The sequence below is a fragment of the Sprattus sprattus genome (genome assembly GCF_963457725.1).
Source record: "Sprattus sprattus genome assembly, chromosome: 3".
NCBI lineage: Eukaryota > Metazoa > Chordata > Actinopteri > Clupeiformes > Clupeidae > Sprattus > Sprattus sprattus.
Window position 1 is genome coordinate 28,969,794 of NC_137922.1, and position 20,701 is coordinate 28,990,494.

At 40.2% G+C, this 20,701-nt stretch overlaps 1 protein-coding gene across 1 annotated transcript in view; it reads right to left on the reverse strand.

Annotated features, from left to right (window-relative positions):
* oat (ornithine aminotransferase) overlaps nt 1-20,701 on the reverse strand; it is a 55,620-nt gene that overhangs the window by 10,356 nt on the left and 24,563 nt on the right. Inside the window, exons 5-7 of the mRNA XM_080834940.1 lie at nt 20,466-20,593; nt 11,679-11,801; nt 2,457-2,585 (exon numbers count right to left, since the gene is read on the reverse strand). Of these exons, the coding sequence (XP_080691066.1) occupies nt 2,457-2,585; nt 11,679-11,801; nt 20,466-20,593 (380 nt within the window). The remainder of the gene's footprint in view (nt 1-2,456; nt 2,586-11,678; nt 11,802-20,465; nt 20,594-20,701) is intronic.

A 20,701-nucleotide genomic window follows, 5' to 3' on the forward strand; every position in this document is an offset into this window, starting at 1 on the left:
AGTGGATTTTGTTTAGTTTTTTTCCAATGAGAGACAGATCTTTCTTCTTTTCACCAATATCATAATATATACAGTGGTGGCCAAAATTATAAGAACACTTGATAGATCTGAAAAAAAAATCACCTTTTCTTTGCCTCCAAAACATGATTTAATTTCTGAATGTTCACGAAACATGCAGATGGTTGCTCTGAGCAAAACAAATATCAGGGGAAGTGAATCCTACTGTTTTTATCCACCTTTAACTTTACTATTTGGTATGTCCACCTTTTGCAGCAATTACAGCAGCACATCTCTCTGTCAAAGTTTCAATATATTTTCTGAGAACTTCAACACTAATGTTTTCCCATGCCTTCTGAGACTCAAGCCAAAGGCTTTCCTTTGAATGTACAATAGATCTGTCCAGTTTATTTTCCAACTAGCCCCAAATTTGCTCAATGGGGTTGAGGTCCGGACTTTGAGGGGGCCAGTCCATCATTTTCAATGTTCCAGCAGATTCCTTCTGTGACAGGTAGTTCTGGCAATAGTAAGAAGAATGTTTAGGGTCATTGGGCCTCCTTCTCGACAGCAGTTGAAAAGACTTTAAGAAGGACTTTCTTCTGAACTCCACTTTGGTGGATTTAGGAAAACATTTGCCATTCTCGATAGTTTTCTCATCTGGGATTTCTTCTGAACTTCAGAAGGCTTTCAGAACGCGAAATAGCAGTCGTAACTCTGCCGGAATCTTCTCAAATGCGATTCCTCAAATAAAAACAAGATGGCCAACGAGAATATTTGTATCATTAACAATTACATTTCACATTTATAGTCATGATTCTACGAGGCATCGTGATGTGATTAAATAAAGAAAAGGAGTACACCAGAATGCTTATCCAGACTATTCTCATTTGTAGATCCACGTTGGTGGAATGAACTGCCTAGCTAGCACTACCAGAGCAGGCGCGTCCCTTTCTGCCTTTAAGAAGCTTTTGAAGACCCAACTCTTCAGAGAGCACCTCCCTTCCTAACTGACACTGCGATTAGTGCTTGACTTGCACTTCTTTTTTTCTGCCTCGTTTTTCTATTTCTTATGTAAAGTAGTATTTATTGTTACACTAAGTGAAAGTGAAAGTGACTCTATGGCAGAGGTGGTGTACACACACACACAAACTCTGAAATCCACCTCTGCATTTAACCCATTCAGCCCCCCCCACCAATGTGGGCTTCTACGGCAATACACAGGGTCGGAGACTGTCGTAAATCCCACATTTCATGCAGTGTTTGCTGCTTTTTTTGCCAACAAGTCCTTCTTCTACCAGTTTCCAATGCACATTTCTTGAAGACACTGCTGCACCATTATTCATTGTTTGTTATGTGGTGTTGATCTCGTCATGCAGTTCTCGTGAGGTCTTTCTTCGGTCCTGAAGACTGAGAATTTTAAGATGCTTCACACTCTTTTTTTCTACCTCTCCCCTTTCGGTTCTGGTGTAAATTGGTGGCATCATTGCGGTCTGAAGTGTCCCTTACAGTGCTTGGACTGCATCTCAAGTCCTTGGCTATGCGGAGGTTACTCCAGCCAGCATCAAAATAGGGCTTTTATTTGAACCTTTTGCTCACTTTTTAGCTCCTCCTTCACCTTAGCCATGTTCAAAGAGCAACATGTGCTTCAAGACTACTTCTAGAGGCTTTGAATTTATACTAATTGGTGGTGTGGCCTCAGTGTCAAAACCCTGATGTTACCAATCACTTTATAAGCAGGATAGGACTTGTACATTCAAAACAATCACACACCTGTGTCCTAAGACTCTTGCATTACCATCAATTTAACCACAATCAACCCTTACATTGATTACCCAAGTAATTTGGCTTCTTCTGTGAAGGAACATGATTGTGTGACATTGACAGTGAAATAGGCCTAGCTTGTTTTTTGTAAGGAAAATTACCTAAATCTCCTTATGATGGCTCTATTCTATGGTTTATAGAGCATATTGATGACTGTAGATATGTTATTCATTTGTTGGGTATTGTAATGGCCAATTCAACAAAAACAACCCTAACCTCTCAAATATGCCAAGTGTTCTAATCATTTTGACCACCACTGTATGTATATGTATGTTTGGTTATAAACATGACTGGAAAGAAGGGAAGGGAAGAGAAGAGAAAATGAGAAGCAAGGAGAGAATCAGAAACAAAGATACACTCAAAGATCCACCCAAAATTGCTTAGTGAGTATACAATGTGCTCATAAGGTTATTACATGGAGAAGCAGAGCTATGAAGCATAGAATCATGTCAATGATGGAGTAGCAGAGTAGCTAAAGATGCAGTTGGCAGATGTAACAACAATGTACCAACAATATAACACATTTTAAACCGGTGGGTCTTTGTGGAGAATATGGAAACGTGGCTAAAGGTGAATACAATTATCTATGATTATGAAGCATAATTATAAAAAATAACATGCTGTACAGGCACACTCACAGGATAAACTCCACCAGAGAGGGCCTTCCCAAGTATCACCAAGTCAGGACGGACAGACTCGTGATCAACTGCCAACCGTCTGCCAGTGCGGGCCAACCCAGTCTGCACCTCATCAGCAATGAACAGCACCTGAAAAAAGATGGTATTAACCCTCTGGGTAAAACAGACACAACGGTAAACAGTTGCAAACAGAATACAACCTTCTAGTAAAAAAGGTAGGAGGAAAACTAACACAATAGCATTTGATTACCATAACCAGAACTGGGGCTGTGCCAAAAATGCGGTTGATTTGTTCACTTGTTGAGCCTGACACTTCATTTACAGAAAGGTAAGTTAAATGCATTCAATTCAATTAATCCAGTAAGCGAATAATAGCAGATGTATCTGTATGACATAGAAATTAATCTTACATAATGAAGTCGTATAATTGTCAGTAATGTAGCAAACTTACTAATAAATGGAGACAGCTGAGGACTGTAGCAACCGATAACGTAATAACGGCCAATAACGTAATAACGGCCAATAACGTAATAATTTAAATGTATTAAAACCAATAACGTAATAAACTGCCAATAATGTAATAAAGTTGCTGAGCCAATAACGTAATAACTTTTGGCCAATAACGTAATAACTTATTACGTTATTGGGCGGTTATTACGTTATTGGCCTGGCATTAAAAAAAAAAATGTAATAACTGAGCCAATAATGTAATAACTGAGGTATCACTTCATTGTATCTTCAATATCTGGACAGAAAGTGTCCCACTTAGCCTTAATATTGCATCTTGCAACAGATGCTTAAATATCCGACCTTACAGATACCCCTCCACCCTCAACAGGAGGCCTTACAGGAGCAATTAAGAGTCATTTTGGATTAATATGTCACTCTTAGGGTTCTGTTATAGAACTCTGTGTATACAACTCTGTGCGTTGCAGTTTTCAGTATGGTATTGCAATTCACTGCCGGAACACTAGGGGTTACGGGAATTATCTGACCGTCTCCATTGGTCTCAGTCGCCTCGACTGGTAACAATTTTTGGAGGCACACGTCAGGCTACCATAAGCGGAGCTTTACTTTTACTCTTGGATTCTCGAATCGGCCAAAACTGTGCTAGGGCCAGTCTGATCTACAAAGCAACATTAAATGAATTGCAGATTCGAGTGGGTTCACCCAGGCTAGCACAAACACACACACACACACACACACTCTCAGACCCTTTTATTGCCGTCTTGTTTGAATTTTTATTTATTTATATATTGTATCCATCAATGTGTATAAAAGATACTAAAATACTAAAATAATAACAGCACACATGTACCTAAACTCGTAAAATCCTTAAAATTTCTCGGAGAAACGCTTCTTTTGCAGCAGCACCTTGATTGACCAGTAGATGGCAATGGAATAGTAAAGTCATGTCAAGTGGCTAAGCTATGCGACAGAAGAAGTTCTGCAAATGCCCATACTTCTAACATGTTGGAAGGTAAATGATTTTCTGATTTTACTACAATAAACATACTTAATTTTGATGGAATCCCTGTTCATACATTCTCATTTTCCTATGTATATTCCTATATAATAAGGGGAAGAGATATACATTGAGAGAGCATAGTTAAAGTTAACAAACAAATAGCTAGTCTAACTGTAAAACTGTTAAATTGCTAGCATAATTTACATTATAGTAGGCATAGCTATATACTGTATCTCAGTAGATATTGTTGCGGTTGCACCTAATGCTCTAGATATTGTTTGGTATAAATATAATTTGTTCAGTATCGCTGCGCAGAATTATCTGTTGTAATAACACAGCTGTGAGGTTTATACCCAAGTAGGCTAGTTTTATTTCAGTCTTACTTCAGCTGTTGAACCTGAACATTCGCTTTGACCCGACCCCTGATGGCAGCTGCCAATTTGCTGCTATTTCTGATCAATTGGCCACTATTGGAATTTTACGCTCTGCAGAAACTTTGCGTGGAGAAGTAGTTGCTGACCTAACTTTCGGAGTATGTTGAGGAAGCATGGGAGGATTATATACAGAGGATGGCACAACATAGCACATACGGTGACCACCTCACTCTCCAGAGAGCAACACAAATGTTCAATGTTCAGTTCCTTATTGTGTTGACACTTGGTTTGGATGCCACTTCTGTCATATCACCGTCTGGTTATTACTGTGAAGCTTGCCTCTTTTGGTTCTTGGACATTTTGCTGAAGGACAGGGGAACATTATGTGAGTTTAGATGGACCTACTCTCCCTTACATTCAAGCCATTCAGGAGGCAGAGATGCATAGAGTGTCTCAATCTGTCCCTCTGTCTGACACAGAACTTGGCTCTCTGCCTCCTTTGGTTGACATTGTGAATGCTGGCAATGACCCGGGAGCTCAATACTTGCCAAATGAAATTTTATCACGAATTATAGAATTCTCTCTAAAACAAGATATGTCCATGCTTGCGACATTCAACCAAGTCTCACATTTATTCCATGAGCTATGTATCCCATTCCACGCCTGTCTGTATGTAAGATAATCACTTGCTGAGAGCCTTCATCTGGATAAAGACAATGACTTTTCAATCAGCATTATGAAGCTATACAAGGCCGCTGGACGCAACGTAAGGACAGCTGCTGGATGAGGGCATTGATTCTTCTTAGGCATGTAGCCTTCGGGCAGTTCAAAATTAGGGATGTGTCCTGGAAAAAGTAGTAGTACATTTTGTGTTAATGTTTTATTTTATTTACATTAGTAAATTAGTAACTTTTCATTTGAAATTGAGCATTGCCTCCAGCCTAAGTTCCACTGAAAAAGTATGTCAGTTTAAGAGTTAAGAGTTTGTTGAGAGTTACTTAGCCTTCAGTAAAAGAGTTCTGTTTGAATGAGGTTGAATTAAAAAAGTTTTTCCATGAAAAAAAATTGTTAAATTCTTTAGACAATGCAAGAACCTCACCGAGACATTATTACATGTTACATACACGATTAGGAGCAACTGTCTATACAACAATATCTGTAAGAATTGTAATGACTAAAGACCCAAATGAGCAGATAGCTGTTAAAAATAGGCTAACCCTAAGAAAGACAGAGGTGCCCAGTACACAGGGCTAGTGGTAATGACATGTCCAAACACTTTCTGTCCAGATATTGAAGATAAAATGAAGTGATACCGCAGTTATTACATTATTGGCTCAGTTATTACATTTTCAAAGGTTTTTTTTAATGCAAGGCCAATAACGTAATAACCGGCCAATAACGTAATAAGTTATTACGTTATTGGCTCAGCAACTTTATTACATTATTGGCAGTTTATTACGTTATTGGTTTTATTACATTTAAATTATTACGTTATTGGCCGTTATTACATTATTGGCGGTTATAACGTTATCGGTTGCTACAAGGACCATCTGTGTTATTGACATATTGTTGCTGCTAAGATACCTGACAAATGTTTAGTTGTAAACAACCAATCTCTGTTGCTCCTTTTTCAGTGAAGCATGAGTCATCTGTGTGCAAGTCTTTAATATACAACTGTCGTTTCATTTTGTAATCAATTAGGGTAAAACAGTTTATTTACCACTATCTTATTAATTATTTTAAATTAAATGTATTATTTATTGTAATTTTATATTATCCTATGTTCTGTCTGACTTTAGCACTTCTATTACTTTTTTATTATTGTGAGTTTAAATCATGTTAAGCACCTTGAGAAATCTATGTATTTTAAAGTGTGCTGTACAAAAAGAAAATGAATTACTATCTTTAAAATAGCTCAGGAAAGAACTCAACTAGCTAGTGTGGTAATCAGCCCATGTCTAAGACTGTGTAATACCAGTTCAGCAGACCAGACCAAAAATATGACCTTTGCTGTGGGTTGAAAAGTCCACAAATCGGATGATGCCAAAGCAATCAAGTAAGGCCATAAAGGTGGTAGCACATTGGTTGGAGGAATTATCCATATAAAGGTTGAAATAACCCATCAAGATGACATTAAGAGACAAAGCACATAGCATCAGAAGTGGTCTGTACAGTATCACAAACTGTACAGTGGGTCCAGTCCAGAGTTTGGCAGCCAGTAGTTTAAAGGTGAGCACTAGCCCTGTCAAAAGCAATACATCTGAGCTTTACCCCAGTAATCACCAGGGTAAAGCACCGGTCTTTTTGAGACATAAACAGTCATGTCATGTTTCAAATAATTTTAGGCTTGGCATAATGGCTCTGGTTTGGAGTCCACTCGGGAGCTTACGTTAATTTGCTGTTGTTGATAGATATGCTCAAGGCTCAGGCCACGTCTGTTGGTTTGCAAGCTAACAAAACGTAGTAATATAAAAAAGGAGCTACTTCATTGCTTCTGTGTAGTTCACTTAATTTGTTATTGGATATATAGACATTGACTGATGGGGTGTCCATGCGATGTAATCTATGATCATAGGTAAACTGTCGCGTAGAGGACAGTCTAAATTATTTAAGATTAACTAGACTTCTGCTTTGCATGCACTGGTATTTTGCTCAGGATATACAAATGTAGTTTGTTCTTGTTAAAGCAGCAAAACGTAGTTCTGTTCCAAAACTAGAAAGCTAACTACCTAAAAGGCATGCAAAAACCTTGCAAACACCACCAACAGCCAGCTGACACCAATAGAAGCTTGCCAACGCACTAACTGGCGTCTTTTGACAGTATAGCTGGCAATGTCATACGTGTGAAAGCTTATCGTCCATTTTTGCCTGGTGTTCCAGCCTGGTTCACAGAACAACATAGAGCATATCATGGATGGCTATTGGGGAAGACACAGGTGTTTATCTGCTATCAAAATTAATTTGAGAATGGTACCAAAATGAGTTGCCTATAATACCATACCTGAAAAATGTCAGATTGTTGCATAGTGATACTTTAATACATACATTAAAAACACACACACACATGCACACACAAACATACATAACACTAATAATTCACCACTCAGATGATCCATTCGGAAAGTCTCGTCATTCTGACTGTTTAGGCCTGCATCATGGGTTATTCTGAGAAGATTATTTATTATCAGTTTATACACTAAATGCAAAAAATACAACAGAGAACAAGGTGCAATCTGCGTAATTATGTAACTTTTTATGATCTTAATGCGTAAAAAATTCTGGGTACCTTCTGAAATGTTGAGATGCATCCTAAACACTCTGGTGCTTCTATCCACCATGCAACGAGTTGGTCCTTTTTTGAAGGACTACCAACCTATTCACATATTCTACATCTCCATACCTATCAATAACGTAATTCCCTTTTAACTGCGGTTTATACATTTTTTTTTTCTGCAACCCTGCGGTTAATGCTCGGGTGCAGCCCATACATGGGAGGTGCATTTTAACTTCCTAGAAGTAAGCAACGCACACAGTGACTTTGCCAAGTAGAATGGGTCTCTCTCCCTGTTTCACATATGAATCATATTAATATATCAGGTAAAAACAACATGGGATAGAAAGAACTTTCATTCACACTCAGTCTCCCAGAACGATAAAGAAAAAGGTCTGTGTATTGTGTCTCATGCCAGTAAACCTAGCAAGAACTATACTTCCTATCTCTAGCTTAGGGAACAAGCTTAACAGTTGGTAGCTGCTAGCGTGTATAATATGAGCTCATGTTAATATGGAGCTGTACAGGCACCCAGAGGGTTTCTACCTATCGTAGCTTTTTAACTATTTAAGCCATTTCGTGCTTAGGCAACCCTCCTCATGTAAAAGGATGCAAAGGCACCTTGAGTGTTTATACCTTTTCCTATTATACTTTCGAGGATCAGCTGGATAATTAGGCATCAGGTCATTCAAATGGAACTCTGACATTCAGACAGTTTAAGGTTATTTAAAAGTGTAATTTAGCTGGCTAGCTAGTTAGCTAGCAAAGCAACTAGGCAACCGTGGCTCTGTCCCGATTCGACCCCTTGAGCCCTTCGAGCCCCGACTTTCAGGGCTTAGGGCGCCACACTGACAAAATCAGCAGAATCCAGAGCCCTGAAATTGCCCGTATCATGCCCTGAAAACGGGTCAAAAATATAGGGTGATTTGAAGCTCACTACTCGCCCTAACGGGCGCCATATTGGCTACATACGGAAGAGGAGGAGCCAATGCTAGCTTTTCATTTTATAACGAAAACAATGGCGGACACGATGGTTAACGGTGGCTAAGGTGGCTGTAGATCACCAGGCTACAGACCGTAAATGTAAATATCAGCAGTAATTAAACAACTGTACTGATATTAAATGTACTACTAACATGCCATTATCAAATTAAAGCCAGTGACATCAGTATTTTGGTTGATTTCATGATGTATAGGCTATCGATAGTTAGCATACCAAGCTAGGTAGCATTACCATTAGAATTGCATGACAGATATGCTAAGCTATTGGGCTATTCCCCCACCCAGTGCCTGTGGCTAGTCCGAAAAAGGTGCATCTAAATCGGGTAACTTCGCTTGGCGAGCGGGGGCATTTGGACTGTTCAAAGCACTCTTTGCAATGGGCCAGTTGATGGCTATGTCAGTCATTGGACAGTGTTAAACAACTGTACTGATATTAAATGTACTACTAACATGCCATTATCAAATTAAAGCCAGTGACATCAGTATTTTGGTTGATTTCACAATGTATAGGCTACCGACAGTTAGCATACCAAGCTAGGTAGCATTACCATTAGAATTGCATGGCAGTTATGCTAGATAGCTGGCTATTTAGTTTTCGCTGGAATCACGAGCATATTTGCGTCCGTCACTTCCACCAGGTGCTTAACGTCAGTGTTCTATTTGATAAAGCACCCCTGAGCGACGGGGAGTGCACTGTAGATGTCAGGGCCCTGTATTACAGGACTCTGTATTACAGGGTCCTGTGCAAAGTGTAAGATTGAGACACACTGTGTGTAATAGTGTTCGCTGCATTACCTGAATCAAAGTTTAATTTCTCAGATTCAGAGTGATAACAACAACTTGTTGAATGGCTTCATATTGACATTAAACAATCCTGAGAGAAATAATGGGACTTCAGTGGAGCAAGGGCTTGCTCTGATGTAGTAAATGAAGGGAGTGAAGTCTCCCCTCCCCCTTGCCCTTCTCAAACTCGTTAATTCAGTGGTTGCCTGGCAGTCTATTATTTGACTTTAACATTAACATAGCATTCATTCCCACACAACACCATAAAACTAAATAAATGCATGTTTTTTACTGTAAGTAGCCTGTGTGTGTGTGTGTGTGTGTGTGTGTGTGTGTGAGTGAGAGAGAGAGGAGAGGGTGTAGCATATTTGCTTAAAATGCTCATCCCATACAACTTTTAAATGGCTAGTAGCACGCACACCACAACTACACAGCATTTACGTGACAGGGTAATGTAACATTGGATCAAATACGGTTAATACACATTTTATAAAATTACATACTGCAATACTGTAATGTGATTTATATATGGTGCATTTTATAGTCAGGAAAATGCAGCAAATGAAAGAGTATTTCACTGAAAATAAGTTTTTTCATGAATTAAATCAAATGTGTTACATTTTGTATTTTTTTTTAGATACATTTTGAAGGATTAATGAATGAAAGACATCATATTACAGAACTGGTTGTTTTGATTAACCCATTTAGGCCTAAAGCGCCTGGAAAAAATGCCTGTAAAACCTATAGGCGATTTCAGAAAAGCCCCCAAAACCTGAAGTTTTTCTAGAAATTCAGCAATTGTGTCAACGCCTACTACATTACTGATTTCTCAGCCCCTGTAACAGATAAGAACACAATTCAAAAAGTATTTGGGAGCTTACACCTGTGGCTTTCATGGGAATTGTATTTACAAATATTTACAATATTTACATACACCTTCTCAAAAGTAAACAAAATATGTAAAAGTGCAGGATCAGCACAAAACACTAGAAAAAAATTAAATAAGCTATATGACAAAGTATATAACAAAGTGAAATAAAGTATATAACTATATAATTATAAATATATAATTCTTATAGGGAAAGTTTTAACTTTTGAGTTGTTTACTTGTTTTATTATGAGCAGAAGGGAATACGATTAACATCTATTTTGTTGTCCGTGTAGTTTTTACATACCAGGGATATTTAATGCTCATTTGGACACTATGGATGGATAATGGACCTGACAGTGTCAACCTCTGAGTTGTCTACTTGTTGTATTATGAGCAGAAGGGAATAAGATTTTGATCAACAATTATAACTATTTTGTTGTCTATGTAGTTTATACATACCAGTGATATTTTTATGATCATTTGGATACTATCACTGAGATACAGATGAACTAGTTTAGTGTCAAATATTCCATTCAAAGGGAAAAAACAGGAATAATTCAAATAAAAAACTAAACAAATTTCAAGTACATCTTATTTATCAACTTATAAATACTGTATGCTGGGCTGAAATGGAAGGCAACCAAAGCATTCACTATAATAAAGTCAAACGAGGATTCAGTAGCATTAACTGATTATAAACAACATTCTATAGGGACTGATTATTGTTTTGAAATACTAGAATATATAGTAATGCAAAGAATAGAGAGATGTCGATATAATTCGCTCGTTCACACTCTTGCTCACTGGAGAAAGTTTTAACAACATAGCAAGCTAGCTTAGTGTTAATATAGCCCTCTATGATACCATATTCCCTTTCATTTACCTCGAGTAAACCTACATTTAAGCAAGTAACAATCGTTAACAACTACAGATAACCATATTCTGTAACTACCAGTACTCACAACTCACTCCTTGCCTAATTTACTTTGAGCTATAATCCTGGCTGTCGCGGAGGAGACGTTACTTAGCAAAGCGAGAAAGCCAACGATTTTTTTTTAAGCTACTAATGGCAAAACATTTGAGGCACTATCACATGTCTATTCTGATGCATTTCATTGGCCCAGAGGCCGACAATTTGGGCAAAACCCCCCCTTATACCGGAAAACGACGTATATGCTTTCCCGGCCCTAAAGGTAGAATGACGCAACAGCACTCCCGGCTTTAATGGTAGAACAGCGGTAATGCTTTCCCGGCTTAAATGGGTTAAAATAGAATGTATATGTAATTTGTGCTATGTAATCAAACATCAGGGTTTTTTGTATTAAATGGCCACCCAAAAGCAGACTGTTCTGCAAGACCAGGGTTAACGGTGATTGCCAAAATTACATACCCAAAACCAGCAGCTGCTTCTCAAACTGTTTTGATACATTAATACATATACATTAATACTCACATTGTATTTTGTGCATAGCTCGCGCACTTTGGTCAAGTAGCCAGGGTCGGGGACCACCACACCAGCCTCTCCTTGAATGGGCTCCACCATAAAGGCAGCCACAGTTTGGTCCTGAAGGGCTTTCTGTCAACACAAACACACCTTTGTCAATGCCTTTGAAGCTGATCAGACTATATACAGTGGTGGCCAAAATTATTAGAACACTAGAAATATTTAAGAGTTTTCAGTTTTTTTTGTTGAATTGGTCATTAAAAAACCCTAAAAACAAATTCAATATCTACAAAGTCATCATTATGCTCTATAAACCATAGAATAGAGCCATCATAATGAGATTAAGGTCATTTTCCGTACAAAAACAAGCTAGGCCTATTTCACTGGCAATGTCACACAATCATGTTCCTGCACAGAAGAAGCCAAATTACTTGTGTAATCATTGTCAGGTGTTATTGTGGTTAAATTGATGGTGATGCAAGAGTCTTAGGACACAGCTCGGCGATTCTTTTGAATGTACAAGGCCTATCCTGCTCATTAAGTGATTGGTAACATCAGGGTTTTGTCACTGAGGCCACACCACCAAATGGTATAGATCCAAAGCCTCTAGAAGCAGTCTTGAAGCACATGTTGCTCTTTGAACATGGCTAAGGTGAAGAAGGAGCTAAGGAGTGAGCAACGGGTTTGAATAAAGCCTTTTTTTGATGCTGGCTGGAGTTACTGCCACATAGCCAAGGACTTGAGATGCAGTCCAAGCACTGTAAAGTACACTTTAGACCACCATGGCACCAGAACCGAAAGGGGAGAGGTTTCAAAAGGAAACTCTCAGACACACAAGTGAAGCATCTCAAAATTCTCAGTCTTCAGGACCGAATAAAGACTTTACAAGAACTGTGTGACGAGATCAGCATCACACTGACTAATGGTGCAACAGTGTCTTCAAGAACTGTCCGTCGGAAACTGGGAGAAGGACTTTTTGGCAGAATAGCAGCAAAGAAACATTACTAAAAGAGAACAATTAGGTGTAACGCCTGAAATTTGCAAAAGAACACAAGAAATGGACAAAGAAAGATTGGTTTAAGTGTTGTGTGTACTGATGAGTCCAGGTTTGAATAGTTTGGCAACAAGCAAAGCGTGTATGTTCCACGAAGTGAGGGGGAGAGATATAAAAATGTGTGTCTCTTGACAACAGTTAAACAAGGAGGGGGTAGTATTATAGTGTGGGGTGCAATCTAAGCCTCAGGAACAGGTGACTTTGGCTAAATTGATGGCTTCATGGATACAAAAGAATACCACAACATTCTGGTGAGGCATGGAGTACCTTCTTGGAGACGTCTTATTGGGCCTGAATTTATTTTCAAAGAGGACAATGACCCTAAACATTATTTTAACTATTGCCGGATCTACCGGCGACAAGGAATCTGCTGGAACATTGACGATTATGGACCGGCCCTCTCAAAGTCTGGACTTCAAACCCATCAAGCAAATTCGGGGCAAGTTGGAAAATAAACTCGACAGATCTATTGTAAATTCCAAGGAAAGCCTTTGGCTTGAGTTGCAGAAGGCATGGGATAACATTAGTGTTGAAGTTCTCAAGAAATATATTGACTCTATGCCAGAGAGATGTGCTGCTGTAATTGCTGCAAAAGGTGGACGTACCACATATTAAAGTTAAAAGTGGATAAAAACAGTAGGACTCACTTCATCTGATATTTTTGATGTGCTCAGAACAGCCATCTGCATGTTTCATGAACATTATGAAATGAAATCATGTTTTGGAGGCAAAAAAAAGGTAATTATTCTCAGATCTGTCAGGTGTTCTAACAATTTTGGCCACCACTGTACATTCAAGCCGGAAAGTCTGCACACCCCTTTCACCTTCTCCACGTTTTATCACTTTACAGACAAATTCTACTTATATAGAATGAGTTCATTTTTTGTCTCAAAGTTTTACATAGAATAGCCCATAATGACAAATTAAATGAAAACTGTTTTTTAGTGTGCACACCCTTTGATATGACACCCAAAAGTGAGCTGAGGTGCATTTTGTGTCCACTGATACTGCTTGAGATGTTTCTACAACTTAATTGGAGTCCACCTGTGATACATTTAATTGATTGGACATAATTGGGGATTGCCAACACCTGCCCCTATATAAGGTCCCACAGCTGAAAGAGAATGTCAGAGCAAACTCCAAGCCATGGGGTCAAAGGAATTATTTGCAGACCTCAAAATCAGGATTGTGTCAAGGCATAGATCTGGAGAAAGGTACGGTAAAAGCTTTACAGCTTTGCAAGACCCAAAAAGCACAGTGGCCACCATCATTTCTAAATGGAAGATCTTGGAACCACCAAGAATCTTCCTAGACCCGGACGCCTAGCCAAACTGAGTGTGACGGCCTGCTGGCCTGTGCCGTTCCATGTATGTATGTAACCCTCTGTTTGTGACCACTGGTCTCGCTGTGCAGTTGGTGATTGGAGGTGATGAGCCTTAATTGGGTGCACCTGGCACGCAGGTTCACCTGACTCCATAAAACCTCTGGCTCCTCCTCCTTCAAGAGATTCGACCTGCAGCAGACACTACCTAAGCCGCTGGTGTTGGCCAGCCTCGGAGTGTTGTGCTGTTCCTTTGTTTGTCATCGTTTGTGTGCGTTGTACCGTGGATCTTGATACAGACATTCTGTTTACGTGGTTTGGGTTGGATAGTTGTTCGAATTCTAAAATAAACCCTTCGTTAAAATCTACTCCGTCCGCTATTTGTCTATGTCATAACTACCCTAGAGTTGTGACATGGCCTGTGCTGTTCCATGTATGTATGTAACCCTCTGTTTGTGCCCACTGGTCTCTCTGTGCAGTTGGTGATTGGAGGTGATGAGCCTTAATTGGGTGCACCTGGCACGCAGGTTCACCTGACTCCACAAAACCTCTGGCTCCTCCTGCTTCAGGAGATTCGACCTGCAGCAGACACTACCTTAGCCGCTGGTGTTGGCCAGCCTCGGAGTGTTGTGTACTGTTCCTTTGTTTGTCATTGACATTTTCTTTGTGCGTTGTGCTTTGTGCGTTGTACCGTGAATCTTGATGCAGACATTCTGTTTACTTGGTTTGGGTTGGAACATTGCTTAAAATCTAAAATAAACCCACCGTTAAACCTACTCCATCCGCTATTTGTCTATGTCATTCCTACCCTAGAGTTGTGACATATGACACTGAGCAATCGACGAAGACGGGCCTTGGCCAGGGAACCGGAGCAGGAACCCAAGGGTCACTGACAGATCTCCAGCATATCCTTGTGAAGATGGGAGAACCTTTCAGATGATCAACCATCCAGGCAGCACTCCACCAATCAGGCCTTTATAATAATAATAATAATAATACATTTTATTTATAGGGCGCCTTTCAAGAAACCCAAGGTCGCCTTATGCTAGAGTACTGTAAGATAAATTCAGTTCAGTATAGTTTTATTTGTGAATACATACAATACAATTGTCTCTCTGTGACCAGAGTTAGAAAGGACAGGCAGTTCCTTGCTTGAGGCCAGAATGCAGCCCATATGCAACATTGTATTCTCAAGCTGGGCCTTAGGTAAGATAAGATGGGTCAGCATGCATGAGAGGCAGAGGATCTGAGATTTCACACAGAATTTATGTGTTACTTTTGAAAACAGAATGTCACCAGATAGACAATTAGACCGTATGTATTAACAAATAAAACTATACTGAACTGAATTTATCTTACAGTACCCAGACGGAAGCCCCTCCTTGGTAAAAGGCACATCACAGCCTGCTTGGAGTTTGCCTTAAGGCACCTGGAGGACTCCCACACCATGAGAATCAAGATTCTCTGGTCTGATGAAATCAGAATGTTTTGCCTGAATACCAAGCGTCACGTCTGGAGGAAACCAGGCACTGCTCACCACCTGGCTAATACCATCCCTACAGTGAAGCATGGCAGTGGCATCATGATGATGTGGGCATGTTTTCAGCAGCGGGAACTGGGTGACTAGTCCTGATAGCTGCAATCATCTTTCCCTCTAAGTGCAATAAGAAAACCTGCTACATAGCGCTCTGGACCTCAGACTGGGGCGAAGGTTTACCTTCCAGCATGCCAACGACACGAAGCACACAGCCAAGAGAACAAAGGAGAGGCCTAGATAGGGCCAATGGTTTTCCGTTTAAAAAAAATGCATTTTCCGTTTCACTTTTGTTCACCCTGAGGTAAATTGATGGCTTAAAATGAGTGAATAATACATGCCCTTCTTAGATTGTTGTTTGCCAGCCATCAACTGAACAGAAGACTTAAAATGTTTGGTTTTAAATGCGATTGGAAAGACGAGCAAATGAATGTGACTCAATATGGCTGTAGCAAGGTGTGTGTGTGTGTGTCAACCATTGAAAAGGGGGATGTGGCCAGAGCAGAGTTTAGCGCAGACGTGAAATTTCCTGACTGCTTTTGTTCTTCAATTAATGTTTGTTCATCGTTGTGATCGTTGTTGTGTTTATTTTAAAGAAATGTAGTTTTACAGGGTAAAATTCGGGGTGAAATACGATTTTCATGCACAAAATTATGTTTCCGTTTAAAATGATGCAATTACGTTTCAAATGGTCCATTCCGTTTCAAAAGGTCCATTCCGCGAATTCCGTCCGTTTTCCGTTATCGTGGAAAACCATTGGCCCTACCAAGAGTATCAAGAAACAATAGGAGGCAGAGCCTTCTGCTATCAAGCCCCACTCCTGTGGAATAATCTTGTCTCCAGAGAAGTAAATATCTTTTCCATCTTTAAAGCCAGACTAAAAACATTACTCTTCAGTGCATTATATAGACACCACAGTTGAGCCTTGTGTGATGCGGTGACTTGGCGTCTCCGTATCACGTAACTGAGTCACATGACCACCAGCCAGGTAATGGCTTCTTTGTGTAAGATTTAGTTAAATGGACTACTTTTAACCTTTACTGTTATACTGTGTGGATTTACCAAGACCTTGGACTGCTGTCAAACACCTGCTTTTAAACTTGTGAGTAATTTCCTTGCGAGAGGGTGAGTGCACGCACCAACCTCGCAACGTTGTTTACAATTGTTTGTTCGCAATGGCGTTTGACCACCGAGCGAAATGCTACATGTTTTAAAATACAGGGTCCAAGAACAACAAGCAGACGGGCTATTTCGGATCCACAAAGGTTTATTTAGTAAAGTAAAGTAAAGTGTCTCAAATGTTTACCGTTTTCTCCTGGCATCTCTGGCCGCAGTGTTAAAGGGGCGCGCACCTCCACTGCCAAGCCTGATATACTGTTGTTGCCGACTGGGGCGCGTTCGCGCACTGCGCTCGTGCGTGAGCTGACAATGGTATGGTCCAATCCAGGTAATATTCGCTCATTAAGCGTTTGGTTTTAATATGATTGTACGAGTGGGATGTTTGTTATTTCCTGTATTAGGAACATTTCTTTTCTTTTCAGTTAATGTCTTTACTTTGGCTGTAAAAGCATTTTCTGTATTGTTAACCCCTAGTTTTGGTATTATTGGTTTGTTCCAATTACTTAGGGGAAATTGATGCGTCTTTAAAAGGTGCTGTGTTTTCAGTCTTAGGAAAGAAAGGCCTGCCATGCGTGCACACTATTGTAAGTGAGAGCCTCAGAACTCAGTACAGTGAGTCACCTTATTGAAAGGCCTGCCATGCGTGCACACTATTGTAAGTGAGAGCCTCAGAACTCAGTTAAGTGAGTAACCTTGTAGCACAAAGTTAGTTTGAGTTAACTTTTGTTGCGTTAGCTTTTGTCAGTTTATTTTCTCTTTTGTCAGTTTATTTTTTTTGTTTGTTTATTGGCATTTGTGACTTTAGTTTAGTCTCACTGTAAATATCTGGATGGATTTTGGCTTGGGAGAAATAAAAACAACCCTCAACCTTTTGCCCGAAACCTTCTTGTGGACCTGCATCTCTGCCAGACTTGCCTGTCACGGCTACACATCTTCACACTTCTGTACACATGGAATAAGTCATGACCTACAAATTGACGTACAAATTGACTGTCAGAAGGTGAAATCCCTCCCCCTTCTCACCATGACCCAAAAGGGAGAGAACCTTGGGTTGGGTCCGGGTTCCCCCACATCCGTAGAGGAATACAATTCACAATGATTGGACCAATTTAGCCTAATGGGCGGCCTTATATAAGGTGTGCCTCACTGTCTAATGGGGGGAAACACAGATTGAACATGTTAGGAGAAAGCTGCATTGGCTTTAGTTTTGTTTATTTGGTAAATGTCTGTTTTGGGGTGGATGTCGCATCCCCCATTGTAAATAAATGCTATTTTTGATGAGCAAGCCACGGTCTCATGCGCCATGTGTGTTTCTCATCTGCAAACCCATTCCAATCAAGCATACATCCCAAATCCAGCCATTTTCACATTTGGTGGAAGTGGTGGGATGGCTTACTGTTAGGTCATCGAAGGCATGCCTGTAATCTGTATGAGGGACACCCAGGTAGGTTGACCCCTGTGTGAGGGAGCCCATAGATGGGTGAAGCACTTGTGTGTGGGGCACCCTGGGATGGGAGAAGTACAGTTGGTGGATGTGCGAGGAATGCCTGTGTGCGTGAAACGCAAGGGTGCGCTTCCCGAAGGGGAGGGCAGTGTGCAGAGTGCCGTCCCTAGTATGCGCTCTGACTGGCATACCAACAAGCCTGGCTCTTTGGCGTTGAGGTCAGAGTGCAAATTTGGCACCCTGTAGTAGGGATGCACCGATCCGCTTTTTTCACCTCCGATACCGATACCGATATCTGAGGTTTAGTATCGGCCGATACCGATCCCATACCGATATAAAAAAAAAAAGCGAAATGATGGTAACAAACTGTAAGTTTCATTGGGGGAGATCTGGGATCATGAGACTTGACTTAAACATTTCTTTCCTATGTAAAACAAAACAAATAAACAGATATAAATGTACTGAATTACTTATTTATTTAATCATTTTGCACCAGTAAAACAATCTTAATCATATAAATATAGTGTGACTGGTTCAGTCAGTGCAATTAGGGATTCAAAATACAATGTAAAACAAAATAAATAATAAAATAATAAATAGCTCCAGATAGCAGATCCTTTCGCTCGCTCCATTTTGTAAACACTGAGCTCTGCACGGCGTGTTGCTTTTGTATGACGTCACTCACAGCGCACAGCATAGAATTACACTGAATAGATCAGCCAATAGACAGATAGATAGATAAACTTGTATTAATCCCGTGAGGTAAATTGAATTATCAAAGCAGCAAGGTAGTAGGAATAGGATTCAAGTATAAATATTAAAAAAAAAAAAAAAAAAAAAAATTTTTTTTTTTTTTTTTTAGATCGGCACATTTTCACCGATACCCGATCTAGAAATGTCGTCAATATCGGTACCGATACCGATACAAATATCGGATCGGTGCATCCCTACCCTGTAGACACTTGTTCAAGTCACTAGTGCCAGAAGTGGGATGGCTTGCTGTGATGCCATCGGGGCATGCCCGTAAACTTTATGAGGGACCCCCAGGTAGATTGACCCGTGTGTGAGGGACCCCATAGATGCACTTCCCTTCGCTACATTGACCTACACCTTTTTCACCCCCTGGGTCTACCCATGGGGAGGAGTCTGGGGGTGTCTGTGTGAAATAAGCTCAGGCAGGCATTCTGCAGGTGTCTCACCCAGACAGACTTGCTCTCCTGCTCTATTTCTCCTGCTTCACTCCTCTCATTGGAGAGGTCAGTGTGGTGATTAAAGCCCTTTATTTACCAATGGCATTGACAGAAATTCAGCAATCAACATTCACTCTGTTCCAACCAGTACTTATCTTAACCCAAACCAGCCAAGTCCCTAATAAGGAGCACAAGTCATTAAACATCTTTTCCTGTGTATGCCTAAAACTAAAAATGACCCCCTCACTTTCTACCTCTACCTTTGCTGATACTGATGAAGCGGCCATATTACTTGTTGTTCTCTTTGGGCGCCTATGGGTTCATATCCCAGTTTCTTGCCTTACCCTAATCTGGGTTTGTAATCCGAAGGGCTCACCCACCTCCAACCCCTTCCTTTACCCTAAGCTTGGTTGATTTCCAATTCCTACCCTTAACCAAACTGAGGTTAGTACTTCACCCAATCTACCTGCAGAAACCCTTTGCTTACAGCAACCCATTTCCAATGAACTATTATGCATAAATTCTACTCTCCTTATAATACAAACTGTATGCCAGTCTATTCACCTGTAAATAAACACATGCCATTTATTGACATTGTTTTCTGGTTAATGGTTCTGCTTCTCTTTATAGTAACCTTACGAGGACACTGTATACGCACTAAGCTAATCATTTTCTTAAACTGTGCTTTTGCCTAGAGCTGTTAGCACTCTGAGATTCTGCTTGAATGAAGAGTGCTCAACAAATAAAATGAATTATTATTATTATTACTAAGCTGTTCTACAACCAATACTTTGAATGTTTTATCTTCTGATAAGTGTATGAATCCATCTCGCTCCTGATTGTCTCTTCTACTTCTCTCCTCCCTTCCCTTCTGACAACACCCAAAACCCCCCACCGCCCTGACACACTAAACTGAATAGGTGACCATCCAGGTAAACAATCCAGCTCACTGTCCTACCTACTTATGGGTTAATCAACAGCATAGCACTGTCCAGTAATGTTTGCAATGTTTAAACAAGTATTTGTTTTATACTGCCGGCCGTACAGCCGACACCAGATGGTTAAGCAAGTGGTAAGTCCATGTATAGACAGCATTTAAAAAGTGTTTTTTCTTTTGCGTGTAAAAGGACCCACCTCTAGTGCTGGGATATCATTGTAAGGGATGAGTTCAAACCCAGGCGTGAAGGGGCCAAAGCCCTCATAACTGCTTGGGTCTGTGGACGTTGATATCGCAGCTAGGGTCCGTCCCCAGAAGTTTCCATCTAGGAAGAAACATGGGGAAGAAAGCACAGCAAGGAACGGATGTTATTAGAGGCGCCGTTTTTATGACCCCAGGGGCAGTTTAGTATTAGTCAGAACCCATATCATAT